This window comes from Cygnus olor, chromosome 6 (assembly GCF_009769625.2).
Source record: "Cygnus olor isolate bCygOlo1 chromosome 6, bCygOlo1.pri.v2, whole genome shotgun sequence".
NCBI lineage: Eukaryota > Metazoa > Chordata > Aves > Anseriformes > Anatidae > Cygnus > Cygnus olor.
This window is the reverse complement of record NC_049174.1, coordinates 25,206,002-25,227,464: the sequence shown is the minus strand read 5'-3', so window position 1 is coordinate 25,227,464 and position 21,463 is coordinate 25,206,002. Positions and strand designations below refer to the sequence as shown.

The following is a 21,463-nucleotide window of genomic DNA, read 5'->3' as shown; positions in this document are numbered from 1 at the left end:
CACTTTTATTTACTGAAAATAGCTTCAGTGTGACTTTCATAACACCATTTTGTAAGCCGTTCCATATATAGTTTTGTATGCTAGGCAAAAATTAGTTACATGACAAAATGATGACTTTCTGGTAATTTTTCTAAAAACTCACACAAAAGCCCGTGCTTGCTATTATTCTAAATTTGGTGGCAATTTTATGCAAAAGCTATAGAATTTAAACCTGCAGGTAATATGCACCCCAGGGACACATTTGTGTATTTCAGGAATCTCACCTGATAAATTCTGCCCAGACCATTCAATCCCTTAATTTTATTCACACTCACACCCTTTGCAGTTCAGGGGAAGTTTTTGCTCTGGCTGGAGAAGGTGGGGAGCATCTCCTCAGGGCTCAGCTCCAGCTCAACCTGCAAGCAGTGCTCTGGAATAGCTGAAGAATCCCAAAAGCTTGCGCCGCTCTTGTTTTTATTATTTTTCTTTCCCTGCAGTGAGCAGAAGAAAAGGGCCTTCCTTCCTGATGACACAGACACAATGTAGAATAAACGAAGGTGCCTAACCTTATCTAACAGCTCATTAATTCTCAACAACACAGGGAGCAGTTGGGCTCAAGCTGCAGCCCTGACTCAGAGGGGTCAGCATTCCTGTATTAATTACTCACGTCACCAAACCTCTTGCCCACACTTCAGTTATAAACACATTCCTGGATTCTAATTTCTGGCTTTATCTGAAAGTTCCCCACTTATTTCTTCCTCTAAGGAGAGAGAGAAACGTTCGGAAAACCAGATGAAGATGGATTCACTGGATATGTACTCAGCATGCACTGAGACATTTTATAGGCATTGCCCAGTATTTACTATTTTTCCCCTCAACGTGTACCTTAAAGAGATTGATTCTTGCCTCCGGTCCCTGAGGAGGTAGTAATAACACAGGAAAAGATGTGTTGGAGGGATGTCTATCTCCCCAGCTCCAAACTGCAGCAGTCCTGACAAGATACTTGTGTTTTAAAGCACTCTCACCTTCACTGGCATACTGCATGTGGTAGCATTCACACTGCCAAATTTTATATGTATATATATATATATACACACATATATATATAAAGATTATGAATCATGCACGTGTCCTCAGGCTTCTGTCAGCTATTAGTGTACTCCTTGAGCGTAAAAGCGCAACACATTTTGTATGTTTATCAGGGTAACTGGTGTATACACTGCTGTCATTTGCATATTATAATAGGCATCCTCAAATGTGTGAAAGCTGCTACTCTACGTGTGATTTTACACATCCTTTAAATAACTCAGAGCTCAACGGGGAGCTCAGGGGCACCCGCAGGTTTGGAACATTCCCTGTGGGCGCACCAGAGTGAAGGATGATTTTTTTTACTTGCTTGAAAAGCAGGGACATGTTTGGGGGAGTAAGCTTCTTCTACTAGTACTCCAAGGGATTTTCACGTAGATTTCTGGATAACTTGTGCTTGAGAACCCTCACCCCTGCTCTTCCTGACGCCACAGGCATTTGCCAGATTAAACCACCAATATTTTCAAGACAGTTGAGATCTCCATGAGACTAACACCACTCTGAACTATCACCGACTGGGAATAAGACTTAACAAGTGAAACGAATGCATGCAACAGGAACAATCCTTCATGTAACAACTAATTAGGAGGTTGAGCTGTGTTACAGAGCTGGACATTCTTTTCATCCTGTTTGCTGGGAGCATCACGATCACTGAAAATAACCTCTGAAACTACCAGGAGGAGGCTGTAACAAGTGCTTTAGTAAGGCACAAGCCACGCTAAAAGACCTTCAAAACAACAAAAAAAAATCCCTTTGTTTTATTTCAAACGGAGCACAGAAATTAAAGTCTCCACCAGAGTACAATTTTCATTTTGGTGTAATGACTAGAATGTACTGCAGCCCTCACTGTAAAATCACTTACGTACAAGTGAGGTGGCTGGGACTGCTGTTTTACAAGTCTAACAAGGCAGCAGTCTGACCTGATAAAAAAAAGCAAAAGCAAATTCATATATAATTCTCACTTCAAAATACGATGCGAGTATAGTTCCACTGAATTATACATTAAACAAATGCATACCAAGAAGCACTAGTCTCTAGAATAGGCACAGATTAAAGAGTAAAATACAGATCTACTCTATTTACATACATCCACATGGATATATGTATACGTGGGTGGATATATAAAACACACACATCCGTACACTGACTCTATACTACACAGTAATTTTAACTGTTTATGTCATACTCTCCCAAGATGACCCCAAAGCATTAACAAATATTCAGTGTGCTACATCTGTCCACTTGTCCTCAGGTTTAATAACACTATTCATCACAAGTTAAGTGACGCAGAGATGTAAAGAAGAAGATGACTTCACAGACAGAAGACAAGCAATGCTAGAAGGAAAACTGCAGTCTTGACAACCACTCTTTTACTCAAATCTTAAATATTTGCAGATTATTGAGAATAATTTTTTTTTCATCCACTACTACTTTATTCTGTGTAAGGTACAGTAATTCCTGTTATGATTCTGCCCTAAGTTACCTCAAGTAATAAAATCATTGAGGATTGTCTATTCTGGATTGGACACTTTGGATTTCTGTTTACTTTCTTTCTAATTTTGGATGCCAGTAGAAGCTTAATAAGGGAAAATATACACTCCTTTGCTAGAGATAATCTGCCTGCCTTTAATAGAGAACAGCACACAAGAACATCGTCAGGACTCCAGAAACAGGCAAACGATGATAAGAGTGCTGGGCTCTTTCCCTCCACGCCTATTTGGAGACCAGCTCTCACAGACGCGGGCTGAGCTGCCGGTATTTGCATCTGCTGTCACCTCAAGATTATCTCGATGCATTATGCATAGGGATGCATCTGAACTGAACCTGGAAATCAATGTCAGTGCAGGCTGTAGCAGCAAATAATCTTATTAGGAGTCCCCAGCTGCCAGGATCCACGGTTCCTGCTGGATGTACTGGAGGGCACAACTTAGTGACTGGCTTTGACCTGTGTTTTACTGATGTCCTAGCTTTCTCCTGTACGGTATGGTACCTTTGGGGAGGGGAAGAGGGAGAGATAAAAAAGGCCAAAGACTATGGCACTTGTAAGGACATTTTTCATGTGGTACTTCTGGCACAGAAGCTCCTAAATCCAGAACGGCACATGCATTTGAGACATGCAAAGGCAGCCTCTCAGCAGGGAGGACAGAGCTGTAATCAATAAATAAAATAGGGTATTCTCTTGGCTCAGTTCTTTCCTTCATTTCAAGGTGCCAAAGGAGGATTGGCCACTTGTTTCATCTTTCTGAAACTACATTTGTTACAAAGGAAAAAAGAGCTGTGATTGTGAATTTGGTTTTCATATATATATTGTCAAAATAACCGTAAGGGTTAAGGAGCAAGTATGTCAGACAGAAGAACCTCATAAACGCTGCCAAAAGATGGATCCATAGATGCAGATGGGCTGGGACATGAGGGAAAAATAAGCTGTGTTGCCACAGAGATACAAAGGTGCTCCACTCGATTCATTCCCCTGACCTCTTCCCCAAGTTCACAACCACAACCAAGCTCCAGGATACCTCCCAAGGGAAGACTGGAAGCCCCATTTCATGATTCCCTTCAAATTGGACGGGACAGACCACTGCAAGACATACTGCGGGTTAGAGATGTGTATTAGCAAAGGAATAGTCACACTGGTCCAAAAGGTCTTTCATATCTAATCCTGAGGAGACAAGAGGTTCATTGCCACAGAACCCACAACTGAATTAGGGAAGCCAATATGGTCGGTCCCCTTGAAAACTAAGCTGTTTACTGGCAGCACACAAACATTGGACATGTTGATGAAACTTACTTTTCAATAAAATAGAATTGACTTGAGGCCTATATGGTGCACAGAGGTGTGCAAGCAGGCAGGAAGAGGACTCTCTCTGGAAGCATCAAGGGACAGTATATTCTGTGGCCAAATTTATACCTCTTTCACTTCAGAAACCTGCCTTACCTGTTGGTAGTGGCTTTGCTGATAAACACACCACACTTTGTCCTCACAAAGAGGGTCCACCTGAAGCCTGTATGCTGAATCCATGTTCAACACACAGCTCCAATGTGTGCAAAAAAACAGTGCACATTCTCTGTGTACTATGTAATTTTCATCTGCAGAGCAGAGTCCACAGAATTTGTTGATGTCTGTGGACAAATCCATCAGTGTACTGGGGAGGAAATACTCCCTGAGTTCTCTTTCAAGCCTTTAAAAAGCCTGCCGTCTCCTATCGGCCTATTCTTGCCTGCATCAGTCATCAAGCAAGAGGCCTGCAAATCTAATCCTACAGGAACAATTTGCATGCTAATTCCATTTCAGCAATTTCATTTTTTATTTCCCACTGTTGCTCTTACCTGCTGCTGGTTTTCCCTTTGAGAATGCAGCCTGGCTTGTATGCATTCCCTCGTCTCCTGGAAAGCCTGTCTTTGGGACACCTCTGCTGGGTAGTGGGTACAGACGCCTACAATGTTTGTACAGGAGAAGATGAGAACATTGGAGACCAGCTGCAACAGAAGGGAAAAAAAAAAAGGAGAAAAGAAAGAAAAAAAGAAATACTTGATTACATTTTGGAAAACTGCCATCAGTAACAAAGCGCAGCTAGAACTCAGCCCATTCCATGACTCTCTGATCCAAGCCATGGTTAAACCTTAAGCTCTTAATTCCAGTGTATTTCACTTCTCTAGTTTTTAAATACAAAACTTCCATATATGGCCTTAAATATACGTTCTTAACACTGTGTATTGCTTCACTGTAAAAATACAACTCTACTAGCAATACTGTAATCTTGCTTTTGGTAATCCAGTACCTTGCAACTACTATGACAAAAATCCATCTAAAAATGCTTCTACTGTGTCAGCTAAGACGCAGCTAGGACTCGTGAAGACAGACCTGACAGAGGAACACAAATATTTCTGTGCTCGTGTACCTACATATCTGGCCTGAAAACATACCAAAGATACATTAAACCACTATTTTGAAATAGTGCTTAAAATAATGAAGGGAAAATGCTGTTTTTTTTTCACAGGGTTTAAGAGCAATTGGAATGTATAGTTCTTCTAAAAAAATTATGTTACAAAATTTTATGTTAAAAGTACATTTTAAACATTTTTATGAACATGACTACAGAGAGAGTTATTAAGTCTGGTGTGTATTTGGATTGGACAAGTACAAGGGAAAAGCTATGCTGCTCTTCTGCTTCCACATGGATTATGTTTTGTAACAAAGCAATCACATAACTTCTGCTGAAAACTAGTGTTGCAACTCTTTTATTTCCTAACCATTTTTTAATAAAAAGGAAAAAAACATGCCCATTGCTAGCATTTGGTTCATGTATAATGTTCAAACAGCTTCTGACAGTATCATATAAACATTTCCCTTGACAGAGGTCAAAATACAACTTCTGGAGAGCTGCACAAGCTGTACCATCTCTCCCTTTGAGGACAGACTTATTTGGAACACCTCTCATCTCTTCTAGGGGAAAAAAAAGACTGTTAGAATTGCAATATTCTTAAAAATAGGAATCTTTGGCCTATTCTCCAATGAGTTCAAACATACCCATTGCCTTTGTTACTAGTAATTTCCAGACCAACCCCTTCCCTGAAAATACAGGGCCAGGCTCTGAAAGGCAGCACCCATGTGGGTGCCTGTCAAGCCCCAAGCTCACAGTGGGTGCTCAGGACTCCCCAGACCACGTTTTGTGCAGGAGAGAGGAGCTGTCCCCGTGTCACACACTAACATCCCGAAGAGCAACAGTGTCTCAGAGAAAGTCCGCTGGGACTCACTACATCCATACGGAGAGGACAGCAGAAATTGTTTTATTAACAACTCTGACCTGAAAGAGGATTTACACAGAAAAATCCCATCTTTCAGTTCAAAAGAAGCAATACGTTAAACTACTGCTGAGGGACTTCTCTCGGTGGATGGCTGCCAGTAGATGGCAACACCCGAAGCTCCCGCATCAAAGTGCTGCATTCTGGGCTACATCCCTGCACTGAGTTCCCACACTTAGGTATTACAGTAAAACACAGTGACCCACAGGTTATATATATGTATATATATATATACCCATGGGTGGTTAACATCAGTATCACTTACAAGTATCTGCAGGTAACCGGTTTCCAAGGAGGAAACTACTTCTCATCCCTTGCAGATTGCTCCCTCCATCCAGAGAGTCCACACAAGGGACAGAGAAAGGGCTAAGGCGCAGGTCATACACACACACATGCAATAAGCCCCGACCCGAAACTCACATATTCCCCTTACAATTATCTTCTTACTCAGCTCTTTCTATGGCTGTCTGAATCTTCCCAGGTCTGAGGTCCCACATCTCTTCCCCAAACTGATCAGACACCAGCCAGCTGCCACCTAGATCTTGCCCAGGCACCCTAATCCACTGCTACATCACATTGTTTTGCTTATAATGAGCAAAAATGTGGGGTTTTAAGTATGAAAAATCCCTCCAAAGTATTAAAAAATACTAGTGCTCATTATCTTGAAGAAACATCTTAAAAAAGGAGCAGAAGTAGGCTTTCCTGGGAATTACTCTGATTCCTGCTTCACAGCTGCATTACTGGCAGCTTGGGAACAGCACTTCTCCAAGTTCAAGATGGTTAGTACGAGATCGAATGGGTTAACACTAAGTAGCATGTTTTGCACAGCTGGATTACAGCAAGACTCCCAAATCCTCTCTATTGGAACTATTTAATTTTACAGTAAATGGAAAATTTGTCAGTGCACATAAAACAGCATGCATCACATATTCAAAATGGAAAAAGATGAGAGCACAAATGACTTTCAGGAAATATTCTGTTTTCTTTTTTAACCCCAAGAAACCGAGACTTCATTTCACTTAGAGTTAGTAGTGCAAAACCAAAGCAAACTCCCCAAAATAGTGACTCAACTCTTGCACCCAGAACAGCAGACAATGGGTGGTTTAGATGCCAGGCAACGTCTCAGGAGTTAACTGAGCAGAAAAAAAGGAACAGCTCAGTTCTGAAGACAAGCTCTTTGTGGGTATATCCTTCGTGGGTGTATCCAAGGGACTTCTCAGACTGATTTATAAGACAGGCACAGATGACCATGCTTTGTCTAGGGGGAATAAAAACTACATGGCAATGTAATTTTTAAGTAGAAAGAGACAGACACCTGTAACTATTCTGTTAAACAGAAGCTCATTTCATTCACAGTATGGCACCTTTGAGGGATGCCATAGGGAGGGAAAGAGGGAAATCAGAGTGTAATGTTGAGAGTATCAAAAATTTGCAGAGATATAAAACTGCAGCTCCTACTATTTGCAGCAACACTTGTTATGTAGGCAAGAGCATTTGTTCAATATGTGTTCTCAATAATTTTCTTCATGAGTATTTTAAACTATATTAAAGCAGAAAAAAAAAAAAAGGAATATCTAATCTCAATTTTTGCACAGTCCGCTGTCTTAATAAAATAAATTTGTACCCTGTTTGCCAAATGGTACTACAAGCTTATCAGCTTCCTTGCCATTTTGCTATGGTAACCAGCTTCAGTCCCAGGAGGAAAGAAATGATGTAGATATTAAAAAACTGATTCCCTAAGCTCCATGGCCTGAAAAGTAAAAACATATCATGGCAACTATTTCAGACAATCTGTGCTTGAAGAGCTGTTCAAGGCAATGGGAAAATACAGTTGGCTATTTTGGAGCTGATTTCCTTCCCCTGCCTAGCCAGAGATTTAAACTAGGAAGTTTCCTGCCCTTCTGATTTTAGAAAATAATAGTTTATAAAAGACCACTTCACTTACCTATAAATCCTAGATAAGCTATTAAACTGGCCTACACACTATTGCCATATTTGAGTGTTTCATAAACTAATATGTTTACTCTTAGAGCATCTGTGTGTGGCAGTGAAACGCTATTATCCTGATGTTACTGAGGCAGAGCTCTTTACAGGCAATTCAGTATCTAACAAAAAGTACTTGGAGGGTTTCTCAAAAAATTAGCGTGACTTCTTCATTCCCCTGAAATAATAGATCCCTCAGTCTCAAACAACAGAGCAGAGTGGACAGTCACTTTGATTTTAGCTCACAACCAGAGCAGTGTAAGGCTTTTGTTGAATCTCTTGCAGGAAACAGTTTTCAATATTTTTTTCCTTGGTAATGGAAGGAAGAAAAAAATAGAGAGAGAGAGATGGAAACAGTTTAGTTCCACGTGTTCTAGGAGTTATGAAAACCTGGTATTACAAAATCAAAATTGAGAGCTAAATCTGGTCTGCCTCTATTGTTACAAAATTGATGTTTTGGGCATTTCAGGCAAGACTGAGGAGGAACCCTGATGGTTCAGTGATCACCAAGAGTCCTCCACACCATCACAAGCAGAAAGAAATATCAGCTTGAATCATTATCGCCCAGCTTCTCCTTACTTTCTATTTGATTATTCTTCAAACACCAGCTGCTATTCAATATGTAATGAAGAGACAACAACATGCTTAAGAGGGATAGCACCAAGATAAATTTTGTTAGTTCCTTACCTCCGCCAGAGAAAACAAAGCTGGTTACTACCATGAAAATACGGGCCATATTCCTCTGAATATCACAGCTCATTATAATAATCACAGCTTTTTACTTTCTTTTTTTTTTTTTTTCCAAGTTACCCTCCTTTGGTCAACTTCTCTTTCAGAGGCTCAGGGTTATTTCTGTTCTGAGATTACAGCATCGAGCCATTCTCTACTAGTTTCTAACACCCCACAGCAATATTTTTTTCTATTTATTTTTCATTTAAATCAGAATATTTTGATATTTCATGAAGTCCCATTTTGCAGACACCCTCTTTTCAAGCTTTTACTGTGGGACAGTAAAACTGCCACAAGGGGAAGAAAAGCGCCTAGTGTTTAAGGCCAGGTTAGACGGGGCTTTGAGCAACCTGCTCTAGTGGGTAGCATCCCTGCCCATAGCAGGGGAATTGGGACTAGATCATCTTTATGGTCCCTTCCAACCCAAACCATTCTATGATTCTATGACACACAGAGACCAAAAAGTCACAGAAAACTACCTAGAGGAACCAAATGACGTATCCCATCTTTCTGGAGTTTTTCACTGCTCTGCCTCTGCTTTTCAGTTCTCATAACAGTTATCCAGTAAGAAATCTTTTGTTAAATCAATTATTGGTGCAGCGGCTAGGTTAACAGCAGATAACAACTGAGTTTCTAGAGTACTTTTTATAGTGGTTGTATAGTGAATTGACCAAGGGGACCAACTATTAATTACAGGGGCAAACACTGAAATTAGATTTACTTTTGAGAGTTCCTTTTTTTAACAATGAAAAATTGTTATAAAATTTTAATATGTATCTGAAACAGAATATAAGAACAAAAATATGATGATGTACAAAAGCTCTAATTGTATTTCTATAGCACCTATGTGTGTGATTCAGAATTGGACATATGGATACAACTTAAAGCTTCAAAAATAAGAAGTGCAAACATGAAAAAAATATTATTATGAGGTATAGCTGATACTGTTTTTTAAACACTTTCCCTGAACAGCAATTAACCCTGTATTGTCTTTTTATATACGACTATCTAGTAGGATAATAAACCAAAACTAAACTAAAACCAAACAACAACAAGAAAACTGAAGCAGCTACACAGCCAAAGGCATAATGAAAATTAAAAAGAAAGACAACATCAGCTGGCTCCAAGATCTAATTACTCATGTATTTGTGCTGGATATACAACAACATCTTCCATTTCCCAAAGCTACAACTAACAGAGTACTAAGAAAGTGAAAACTTGTAGATTATGCTAAAAAGATAATTAAATAGAGTCATGTGGTCCTCTCCTCATGCTTGGCCAGTAAAGAACAAGAAAAGTACTAGTGAAGAAATTAGAAGAGTTTTTTATTATTATTACTATTTTAAATGTGACATGTACTTTTACTGAGTTCTTGAAATAACAGCAACAACAAAAGATTAAATCAATACACCAGTCTCAGAACACATTTTCTGAAGTTGCTAAATGGTGCCTTCCCTCTCTGTACTGCTACTTCTGCGCAGCAACCACTTATTTGGATCTTAAGCAGAACAGAATTATAGCCACTATCTTCCAAAGACTTCTCTAAGTGCACTTTATGTATGAGTAGTGCTACTGAAGCCAGCTCTGAAAATTTAAATGCTTCCCTATGTCATGGCGTAATTTAGCAATCCAAAATCTGCAGAATTTATTGAAGAGTGATGCTCTAGATAGGCAGTGTATCCACTCAGTTAATGGTGAGAACAAAAAAATTCCTTGTAGAAATTCTTTTGACACTTTTTTTTGCATATTCCTTCCATTTAGGAAGCCTACAAGGAGCACAAGGTGTCTACTTCAACCTTTCATCTAGATTCTACATTCATCATAAAGTTACTTCTTGACAGTGAAGCAGTGGTACCAGGGCTGAAAACACTGAAATAACCCTCATGCCGCTTGTGAATATCTTTGCTGAAGAATTCCAGTCAATAGAAGCACTACACTGAAGCTACCCATTCTGTATATTTCTGTGACCACCTCACCTTTCCACCCCAATATGTGATGCTCTTCTTCTCCCAGGGGAAAGACAAACAATTATTTTGCCCCGCGTAAGTTCAGTCTTCAGAATAAAAAATTAATATCTAAATCAGCTTTAAAATACATACCTGCAGGTAAAGACATAATATATTGCATACCTCATCCAGAGGAAAAAATTAACATTTTGATATTTTTCAATTCTTCCAGTTGTTTCAGATGACAGCCAAATGTTTGCTGCTGCTTTCTTAATTTTAACGTCACACCCTGTCCTACAAGATTTTCATTCATTTACTGACTGCTGTCATTGCAAACCTTCCATGTGCTCCCTCCTGCTGATATCCTCACTGCCATATGGAATACAGAACCATAAAGGACAGTATTTATGATTTGTGTTTATAACTAAAACTTTTAATCACAATTTTATTAAAGAACAAAAATATTACAAACAAATGTATTTTTAGTAAGCAACTCAACAGGAAACATTCCTACATCAAACTGATAAATTCTACTTCCTCATCAGCATTTATTTTTTTTTTTTGGAATTAATTTTTCCACTGGGATTTCAGCAAGATCCTATTTTCTTCAGTTACTGAGTGATAAGGTGCAGAGGAGGAGAATACACTGTCCTGACCACAGCTTGGCATAACACCAACTAAAAGAAGTATTTCTGTGTCTAAATTTTCCTGGAACTCTATCATGATCCCAGCAAAGCATCCTCTGCATGGTGGCACTACCTGGCAGGGAGGAAGCATTGCTCTCCGCTAGGAACAAAATAGCAGGGAAGGAGATCCCCAGGTCCTATCGTCCATCCTCACTGAATCTCCACAGCAACCAAGTTTCCATGCATCTTTACTCTTAACAAACTCAGTGAGCTACGAATAAGGGCCAGTTGTCATGTGAGGAACATTGATGGAGAACGGATGAAGCAAGCTGGCAGCCCCAAGCCAAGTGTGACGAACAGGGAACAGGGACGTTTCTCCCTTCCCTTGCCCCATTAACAATTCAACCCTTACCTTATTATTTAAATTGCCACTTCTGCTAAGTCTTTGCACCTAGGCTGTCTCCTCCAGCTCCTTATCTGAGCATCTCGCCAGCCAGACGCCTCTCCTCACCACGTGCCCACTGGCAGGAGAGCTGAGCACAAGCTGTGCACTTGGCCACTTTCAAAGCCAACCTCTCGCCAGGCGCTGTGACAGCCTCCACGAGGCAAAACGTGCTAGAAATGGAGGGGGGGACTCCTGCAGCTCTGGAAAAGTTTAACGTGCCAGCCCACCTGACTTGAGCCTAGTGAAAACACATCTGTGCTGTGCATGAATTCACTGTGTTGGACGTGCGTTTTTTTCCAATCAACAGAGGTATCTCACGTCAAAGGCTTGAGCAACCAACTCAGGCCCACTGAAATAGGAGCTCTTCAAAGAGGACTTCAGACACGAGGTACATCTCCTTGAGGTCCCAGAAGTGGATGAAAGCTCCTAGTCTTTCTGTGCATGACTCTCACCAGTCATTGGGTGGACATTTTCACACGTGATATAAATCATGATAATTTTGATAACTCTACAAGATTTGCCCAGATGCATGATTGCTTAGGCAATTTAGACAATAACTATAGCTTTAGAAAATTAAGCAAAACCCTGACATCCCAGTAAAACCTGCAAATGATTCTAAGCATGTTTGGCTTTGGGTACACTTCCTGCCAATCCTACCACTCCCAAGGCAGGAGAGCTGTTGAGAAAAGAAGACACGGGGTGTAATAGAAAAAATTGGAATTGCACAGAAGTTGGATTAAGAAGTCTGGTTATACTCTCAAGGTTCTCCTTGTTGCCTCTGCAGCTAGAGAAAGCTGTAATCAGTGAGCAGAAAGGTCCAGAAAGGTGCTTGATTTATCTCCTATATCATATTTCCTTCCTGTCTGGTGGAGGGGATGTGAAGAAAGCCAAATGCTTAGGTTTTCTATCAGGCCCTGTTAAAATTAGTCCACTATAGCGACAAAAGCATGAAACTCCATTTAATATACACTAACTCAGCAAGCAAATGCATATTTTGATTTGTCCCGTGGTGGGAGCAGGCCTTTGCCTACTTTGCTTTTCTGCATTTTTTTTTGGTTGGGATCAGGTTGTACATGGCAGCCAGTATTTTCCCACAACATCTCAGCTGAGGAGATCTCCACAGCCCATCCCAGTTCTTCATGGTCACCTCCACAGCTGCCACCACCTGCCCTCTCCATCCTCCTGGCATGGGGTGCTCTGCCTGCTGCCAGCAAACATACTTCACACAGAGGCATGTTTCCCAAGACCTGTGCTGCTTCCAGTGGCTATGAGAAAAAATGCCCATAATAAATAAGCAAAATTACATCCCTCAACATCAACATCCCTCTGCCTCCCCAACACGGCGCACCCCAGTCCTTAGTGTTTTTGGGAATATCTCTGGGAGCCCTGTGCTCAGACACAGGCAGTGCATCATCCCTTATCTTCCACAGTCATTTAAGCACAGGCGTCACCTCCAGGTCACTCGGAAAACAAAAATATTTATCTAGTTACATGAAAGTCTTATTTATCTGGGAAAAAAGAGCATTTGCCAATTGCTCAGCAGGCAGAAATGAGTGCCCTAAATACAGTCTGTAAAATATAAAAATCATTATTTCCCAGGCAGTTGAGTGTGTGTTTTTTGGGTGGTGGTGAGTTAGGTTGGTTTCGCTTGTTTGTGTGGGAAGAAATAGAAGATGAGAGAAAGAGTGGAATACAGATGGATTATTTTCTGTTGTTTTCATTTTAAGGACAACCCCCTTCCTTCTTCTGTTGCTTCAGGTTCCCACCAGCGAGGCTCCTTCCTCATAAACCCATATCCCAACACACATTTTTAATATACAGAACTCACCAAGAACCACTAAGTCTTTGCTCTTGAACTGAAGCAGTGACTTTTACCACACGCGGCAAAGGAGCAGCACTCCTAACAGATAGCACAGAGCGTGCACAACCCCTGCTAACGTACAAGCCTACCTAGGAGGGATTTAAGAGGATCCCAGCTGAACACCCTTCTTTAAAAGCCAATGTGCTGTTTTGCTAGCTGTTACACTAAGCTAAGCTTGTGTCTGCATCGGGGGGGGTACGCATACAAGTTGAGGTTCATTGCTGTGTCTTACAGCCAGGCTTCATAAGCAGTTGAGCATACAGATTGAGTTTCAGCAATGAAAAAAAAAAAAAAAGATAAGTAGACAAATTCTCATCAAATTTTATTTGAGCACAATGGACAGCTTGAAGGCACATTCCTTGGCCTTCAGCTTTGTCATACCGAATTTCGAAGGTCTACAGAAAAACAATAGTGATTTTAGAGAGAAGCTCCAACAGACTCTTCAGAATTGTTTATACAGACAAGAGGAAGACAACCTAACAGCAATGTTTACAACCAGCTCTGCGTAATACAAATTACACAACATATTTTAGCCTGCCTTTATTTCACTATATTGAGCCCCTCTTTCCTCTGCTTTTAGACCTGCAATTCTTCACTTGTACTGTAACTCTCACTGCTGTCCACCTTGGATTCTCTTCTCAGGTCCCCCATCCTGTCTTTCCCCCAAACATACACACAAACACACAGCCTCACAATTCCAGGATCAAACCGAACTAGTATTTTTAAATAAGCCAATATGAACCTCATTCTTTTCTGATAGTTCCAACATCTTGGTTACTTTGCTACTAGATGTGCTTTTCGCAGTGCAGGGCACATTTTCAATTGCTTTGCAATATCTGAAGGAAAAAAATTCAAGTTATACTTTCAAGGCATAAGTATTGAAAACATTCTCCAAATCCCACACCATGAGACTGCATCGTTAATTTCTTTAAACATTATGAAATGGCAAGAAGCTGGCTTCTTGAACTGAGATATGCTACAATTGATGGCTATTTTTGCTAGGACCTTCTGCTCTCGCTGGCAAATGTATAAGACGGATATCCTGGAAATATCGGTATTACAATACTGTAAAAATTCAAATGCTTAACAGAAACAAACAAATCAACATAATTTTGCTCAAGATGCACAATTTGGAAGAGTCTTTGAATTCTGACATATGAAATAAGCTGGGTCTGCTGAGAATTGGGCAGGATATGAAGAAAAGAAATCCAAATTTCTTTAGCTAGTGGAAAATTTTGAGTCTGTAATTGAGCATGTACTTTTACTCTCCCAAAGATCATTACCAGAGATTATGCAGCTGAATAGGTTTTCTGAGGTGAACTTAAAATAGACCTAATGTCATACTGACCTCCCCAAGAGGATAGTGTACATCATAGAAGTGGACTTTGAAAAAAAAAGTGAATTACAAATATTTAAAGTAACCTAATCTGAAGAAGAAATAGAGAAAAAAAGAGGAAGACTTTTTTCTTTTAATTTCAGAATTTTTTGTAACGTAACAACAGGACAGTAAGGAACTTAAGAAACCCTATGGACTATGTAGTTCTCTACTTGCCTCTCAAAAAGTATGGTATCCAAAAACTGATACAACAATCCTGTTGAAGTTTAAATGGCATTGGATAGCCTTACTTGTTTCCTTTATATTATATACAGTACTTGTCTTTATACATCCCAAAGAGATACTTTCCCTGGAGTGGGTAATACTGATCATGAATAAATCAGTTTGCAGTCTACTTTCCCAGTGAACGTCATCTGTTGCTCCACTGCTTAAACATTATGTCTTGGTGTTGCAATAGATTTTTAATTTCCAAGAATACTGTACCTGTGCCTAGTAAGCCTTTCACAACTCGTCATTTTGTATTATTCTGAGATTTATTAGTACACTTGAAAACAAAATGAGTTTATGAAAAATACTTCGAACATGGAAGGTAACTGGACAAGTAATTGCTTTAAGAGGAAAATATAGCTGAGAGAAGTTTTGCTATCTGCTGAAAATGAGGTGCGGTTATGGCCTTTATGTCTGAGAAATGAGAGCCATGTGAAAACAAACAAACAAAAAAAATTATCGAGAGATAATGATAATTTAAAAAATGGCATAAAATGGAGAGAAATATTTTAGCATGTGATCAGTTCTGTGCCCTAGCATGTAATCAGTTCCCTGCCCGCAGTCTGAAATCATAATACTGTAATCTGATACCATTTGTTGGTCTAAATACAATAGGGAGCTACCAAGTAGCTTTTGATAGAAAAGCTTTTGATTGGATCCAGTTCTCTATTCTTATCAGTTTAACTCTATCAACTTAAGAGAGAGAGAGCTAGAGAAAGTGCTGAATTAATCTTCACGATCTTAGCTCATCAAACACTTCTTAGTGCTTTATGATAATCAATAATGAGCAAACATGAGATACCCCTTCAAAGGCAAAGCAGGTGGTCCTCGACAGATCGCAATGATAACGAGTACATCAGCTGGTATACAGAAGGCCCAAATGCTCTAACACGCATCCTGCTGCAGCGCTTGTAAAATAACAGTAAACAGAAGAAGAAAGTCATAACTCCAGATAGGCAGTGCAAACCAAGGAGAAAACAGAAACAGAACAGACATGTATAAGAGATTTAACTGGGTCTTCTCTACCATTGACTTCTATCATCCACTGCAGTCTCCAAGACAGTCTTTAAAATAAACCAACTATTCTTTTGGGAACTATAATGTCATATATCTTTCCTAAATAGTAGAAAAGCTTCTCAAAATGCTTTCATCAGAAGTTACAGAAAATAGTATCATATAACTCTTAAAAAACAAGCAACAAAATACACCATCTCAGATGTATCTTTTTTACTTATGACTAAAAAAAGAGAAGCTCAAACATTTACACTTTTTCTCTGATGATTACACATTTTTCTTTTACAACTTGAATTCAAAACTCTATTTTTTCCATTGCTTTTTCCACCTGTAAAATAATTCTGCTCAATAACAAACTAGGTTTACAGCCCCTTCAAATGGCAGGTCTGCAGAGAACCAAATGGTCCTCTGTTGCAACACCTAGCTGGCAGAGCACACAGATATTAAACACTATTTTTGTCCTGGGACTGCCTTAGTGAGGGAACAGAACTAAGGTTACAGAGGTCACCTAAATACTGAATAACATTCATCAGCTCACAATCAAATTTTTATCAGCTTCAATCAAGGCTCAGTAGGCAATATGTCATATTTCCTAGCATGAACGCCCAACTTCACAGCTTCAATTTGCCCTTAAAATACCATTTTTACAGTGTAATATCGGTATATCTGATTATCGGCACCCAGCAGATCTCTGCTATGAATGACTGTTTAATTAGTTCAGAACAAGCTGTGCTGCTTTCAAACAGAAACTAGTTGGGAAAATCAGCACTGAGTTTTATCGGACTGTCAATACCTATTTGATACAAGCAAATAACCTGAACTTGGACTCCAAGGAGGGTATTTACCTTCCCCACTGTTTTCTACCACTGCATACAGGTCAGATGCTAGCATCTAATCATGATTTGATCCAATTATGCATACATCAGGTCTAAACAACAGGAAATAGAGTGCCAGAAGTTATCTATCCAAAGGAATTCAGGAAGGGAATTTGAGATTTAAAACAGCAGAAACAGGAATATAATGTTGGGTGACTTCCCATTCCTTTCTTTAACCCAACTATTGTAAGAAGGGTGATTTCTTCGGAGAGGGGAAGGGTAGAGAAAGAAAGACTTAAAAAGTGCATTGTCCTAAGTCCACCATTGAATGTAATATCTTAACAAAATCATTAGAAGCAGAAGTTAATGTACCTGACACTGAATAGTGAAGAAACTTGGTTGACCATGAAGTGCCTTTTTGCAAGCATGCCTTCTCAGCTCTGCTTCTGCTTCTCAGTTTGAGCGTGTAACATCAGCTCCAGTATCAAAGGAACAAAAGATGCACCTGGCAGTAACAGCTTCCACTTTAAGGAGAAAAAGGTTGGTCCTCGGACTGAAAGCGGACGGAAAATGTGCTCAAGTATACCTATTTGTAAAGTGTCTGGAAGCAGTCAAAGATCCCCTACATAGAAAATCATCTTCATAACAGCAGGTGCAATTCCCTCAGGGGAGGTGAACAATCCTATGCCATGGCATCTCATTTTTTTCCTCAGCTCTGCAGAATTGCTTCATTCTAACTACAGTTAAATTTCACCCAGAACATGTTCAATCAAGCCCCCTTTTAACTACTCCGTCTATAACGGTTGTATCAAACAGACAGCACACATTTCTTCATGCTATCTCATGACTAAAAAGGCACGTAGCCTACACCTCTCCTGATCTTAGATATGTTAGGTGCCTATTTGAGTACTCTAGTGTTCCTTGACATAGCTCATACAATAATTCATCAGCAGTAAGCACTAAGCAATTAAATACCTTTGGTCCCTCTAAACTATTTTGTTTCACCATGCCAAACTTCTGAATACTCGATAAAGAATGCAACACATGAAGGCACAACAAGGCAATGCACAACATAGGAATTTGTCCTTTCATGAGAAAGGTTTTAGGCAAATGGACAACGGTGATAGACTATTTATTACCTTTACCTCTGTTCTCAATACGTACCAAGGGCATGTCCACAATATTTTTCAACACCCACACTTGACACTTGCTCAATGGGTGGTAATCGCCACTGATCAAGGAACTCATACTGCTTCAACACTGTGCTGTGGCCTGAAGCCAGGCCGGGCTGGGGGCATCCCAAGGATACAAGACACAACCAGAGTTTCCCCATTACAATTTCTACTATGTCAGATCTTCTCAAAACAGAGCAAGAGAAGCTCTACCATTGAATAGCTTGTAATGAACAGATGTGTTGTTACCTGTATGTGCTATAATTCATCCCCACAGTATGATTGCTACATGAATCTTCAGAGAACCAACAAACATTTAATTAATCCTCTCTCCACCTTTCACCTCAAGTAGTCAAGCACTTTGTGGTAAGACTCATAAAATATTGGCACCACCACAAGTATTTTATTCACACAACAGAATTTATTTAATCACTGAAACTATCTTTGCTAATTTTTATAACTATCGTGATTTTTTTTTCTTTAAGTGATCATTTACCTCTGTCTGTATAGTAAAGATGACTGAATTGGAGGCTGGTTGTTTTTTGTTGTTTTTGTTTGTTTGTTTGTATTAATAGCCAGTGAATTGAAGGGATATTACACATTTCCAAACCTTGGAATGCTTTACAGAAATTCAGTCTAGCTATTTGTTGGAATCAAGGGTCCTACGATCTTCTTTCTATTTGGAAGAATCTAATAATAAGGGAAAAACAGTTGTGACAATTCCATATACAGGTTTTATTTTATCTTTTAAAGAAACTATCATGTTTCTGAAAATACCTTTTTTCATATACTTCCCCTTCCACCACAGTTTGCTCTGATCTGTAGGCCCCCAACTACATTGTCGTCTGCATACCTGAGTATAATTCACAGAATCACAGAATACCCCTAGCTGGACGGGACCCACAAGGATCATCAAGTCCAACTCCTAGCTCCATAGAGGACCACACAAAAATCAGAATTCAAGGAACCGCAGCGCACCAACAACACGCTGCTCCCCCTTGCCCCTTTCTCACTGCAACGGGAGGAGACAAAACGGCGGCTGCTGCCCACTGCCGGCCCGCCACCTGCCTGAGCATTCGAGTCCTTCTTGACTTGTCAAGGCGTACAGAAAGTGGAGTTCCAGTCCAGACCTTGAGGGTTAAGATTCAGTCACAATTTTAGCACTTCTAGGAGACCCTCTATTCAACTAGATATTAGACGGGGATCCTATCCATTTTTATTTTGTTAAACTGACCTTTCCCTTCTGTCATCTGGCTATTACCTCTATTTCTTGCTACGTGTGTTACAGAACCCACTTTTAATTGCTCTGCAACAGGTGAATTAAAATCATTTTGTGCATTTTCAAAGTACACTTATTGGAAATACTCTCCAGCTCCTGTGCTGCAAGACTCAGTCACTAATCCATTTAAGCAGCACAAAGTGATAGGTAAGTCAAATGCAAATGTAACTAGGAGATGAAAAAAAAAATCTTTTTTCTCCTGGACCCAGAGGGAAATCAATTTTTGGCATCTAAGCCCACACACTCAAAGATTTTCAGGTGTATAACTTGTACGAGCTCATTAAGATGCTTTGATGACGTGGTTTTAGGAGCTGAAACTATCTGTATAAAAAGTTTGATACTTAAAAGCTGTTTAAACAAATGAGCTGCTCCTGAAGTAAGGTGCAGTCTTTGGGCACCCAAAATCAAATGTAATTCATGTACTTTTTTGAATCTCATAAATCTCAGTTCTTGTTCTCCTGCATGTTCTGGTCTAGCAATTATATCCTGAGTTTTGATGAAGACAAACACTGAGTGGTATTAGCAAATGCAGTGAGGGTCACTGTTCAGAAGTGGAGAGGCTGTTGATTTTATTTCCCACTGGAATCCACTGGGAATAAATGAACTACAGGAATCCAGAAGAACAGCTTGTTCTGGCTTTGCTCTGCTTGAGCAGGAAAAAAATGTTATTAAAATACATACCCATACGAGGACTGAAAACAGGCTGTGAGGTCTTTTGCTGTCAAAATGACAAGCACAAATCTAGAACAATGCTGGCCAGAGCAACTGCCTTTATTTTGATCACTGCTTTACTGCTTTTTAGTATTATCCTTATTATTAGCAATGGCATGTCAGTATTGCTGTCAATATCGCTTCCCTCATCATACTATCAAGGGAATGCCCAAATCACAAATGTTTCCTTTCAAACCAACACTTCACAGTGGTTCCAGCAAGGAAGCTAATGACTGAATAAATACAGGGTGGCAGTCCACTTCTAACAGACTCAGTCTTTCAAACTAGCACACAAACCACCACATATCCCTCCATCTGATAGATGAGCAAACTCCAACCCTGACACTTCAGAGAAAGATGCTTCAAGAAATCCTGCATTAGGCCAATCTATCACTAGAACAACCTATCCCCACACAACACCCCCCCAAATCCCACTAGTTAGGTATTGACTTACAATCTTCTGTATGAGGGTTTACATCTCTTTCTCTATACTAAATACAACACTTAAGTAGGGAATGTGTGAGTATTGATCTTATGCAGTCTTCTTGGTACTTGTCTGCTACAATCTCTCCCCTACCTGCAAACTCTAGATTTAATTTCTGCTTTTACCTGTAGAAAGGATAGAGTTAATTTTGTATCATCAGAAACTGCTCTAACAAGTGTTATGTGATTTCCTACTTGATCATTAACCTGTCAAATTCAGCATAATAAACCCTTCACCAGTTTAAGGAAATACAAAAGACTTGTCACAGTGAGAATTTTAAGAACATGACAATCATGTATAAATTAAACAAAAGTACTGATGCTACTTTGCACAGCTGGATCTGCAAGAAATAACTTTCCACCTTCACACAGTAAAAGCAACTGTTTCTGAAAGAAGTTTGTGCTTTTTTTAAATTTATTGAAACTTTCTAAGCTTTCTGTGCAAAGGACTTGTCTGAATCACAGAGTCACTCAAAGTGACACTTGAATGCTTTTCAGGAACCAGGCAATGGTCTGGTATACATTAAGTTTACAATCCATATTTCCTTGTAGTCTATCACAACCTAATCAAACTATGTCAACAAGCATTAAAGAGGAAGAACCAACACGGTAATTTTCCAGCCACGTTATTCCAGCTCTCAAAAGCCAAACTTTCACTGCCAGTGTATCTGCAGAGCCTGACAAGTCAGTACATTAAGTGTACAGCAATCTAAGCTGGAAGCAAGTTAACACTGGCTGATTTTTCTAATACAGTGTTCAAATGCAAGAAATACTTCCATAATCTCTACAAGCAGTATGAGGACAATATTCCAGGTGCAACTTGCACTCCTGAGTTTGGAAACATCTGCACTAGTGGATAAAAAAGCCTTTTACAAGCAGTATCAAGTTAACGAACTTCTCCAAAGTGTAAAGAGCGCCATAAAACGGA

At 39.7% G+C, this 21,463-nt stretch overlaps 1 protein-coding gene across 2 annotated transcripts in view; it reads right to left on the bottom strand.

The window, feature by feature from the left end:
* The window catches only part of ADCY5 (adenylate cyclase 5), a 216,048-nt gene that overhangs the window by 87,052 nt on the left and 107,533 nt on the right, over positions 1 to 21,463 (bottom strand). For both annotated transcript variants that reach the window (XM_040562145.1, XM_040562146.1), the window contains exon 2: positions 4,393 to 4,542. In XM_040562145.1, the coding sequence (XP_040418079.1) occupies positions 4,393 to 4,542 (150 nt within the window). The remainder of the gene's footprint in view (positions 1 to 4,392; positions 4,543 to 21,463) is intronic.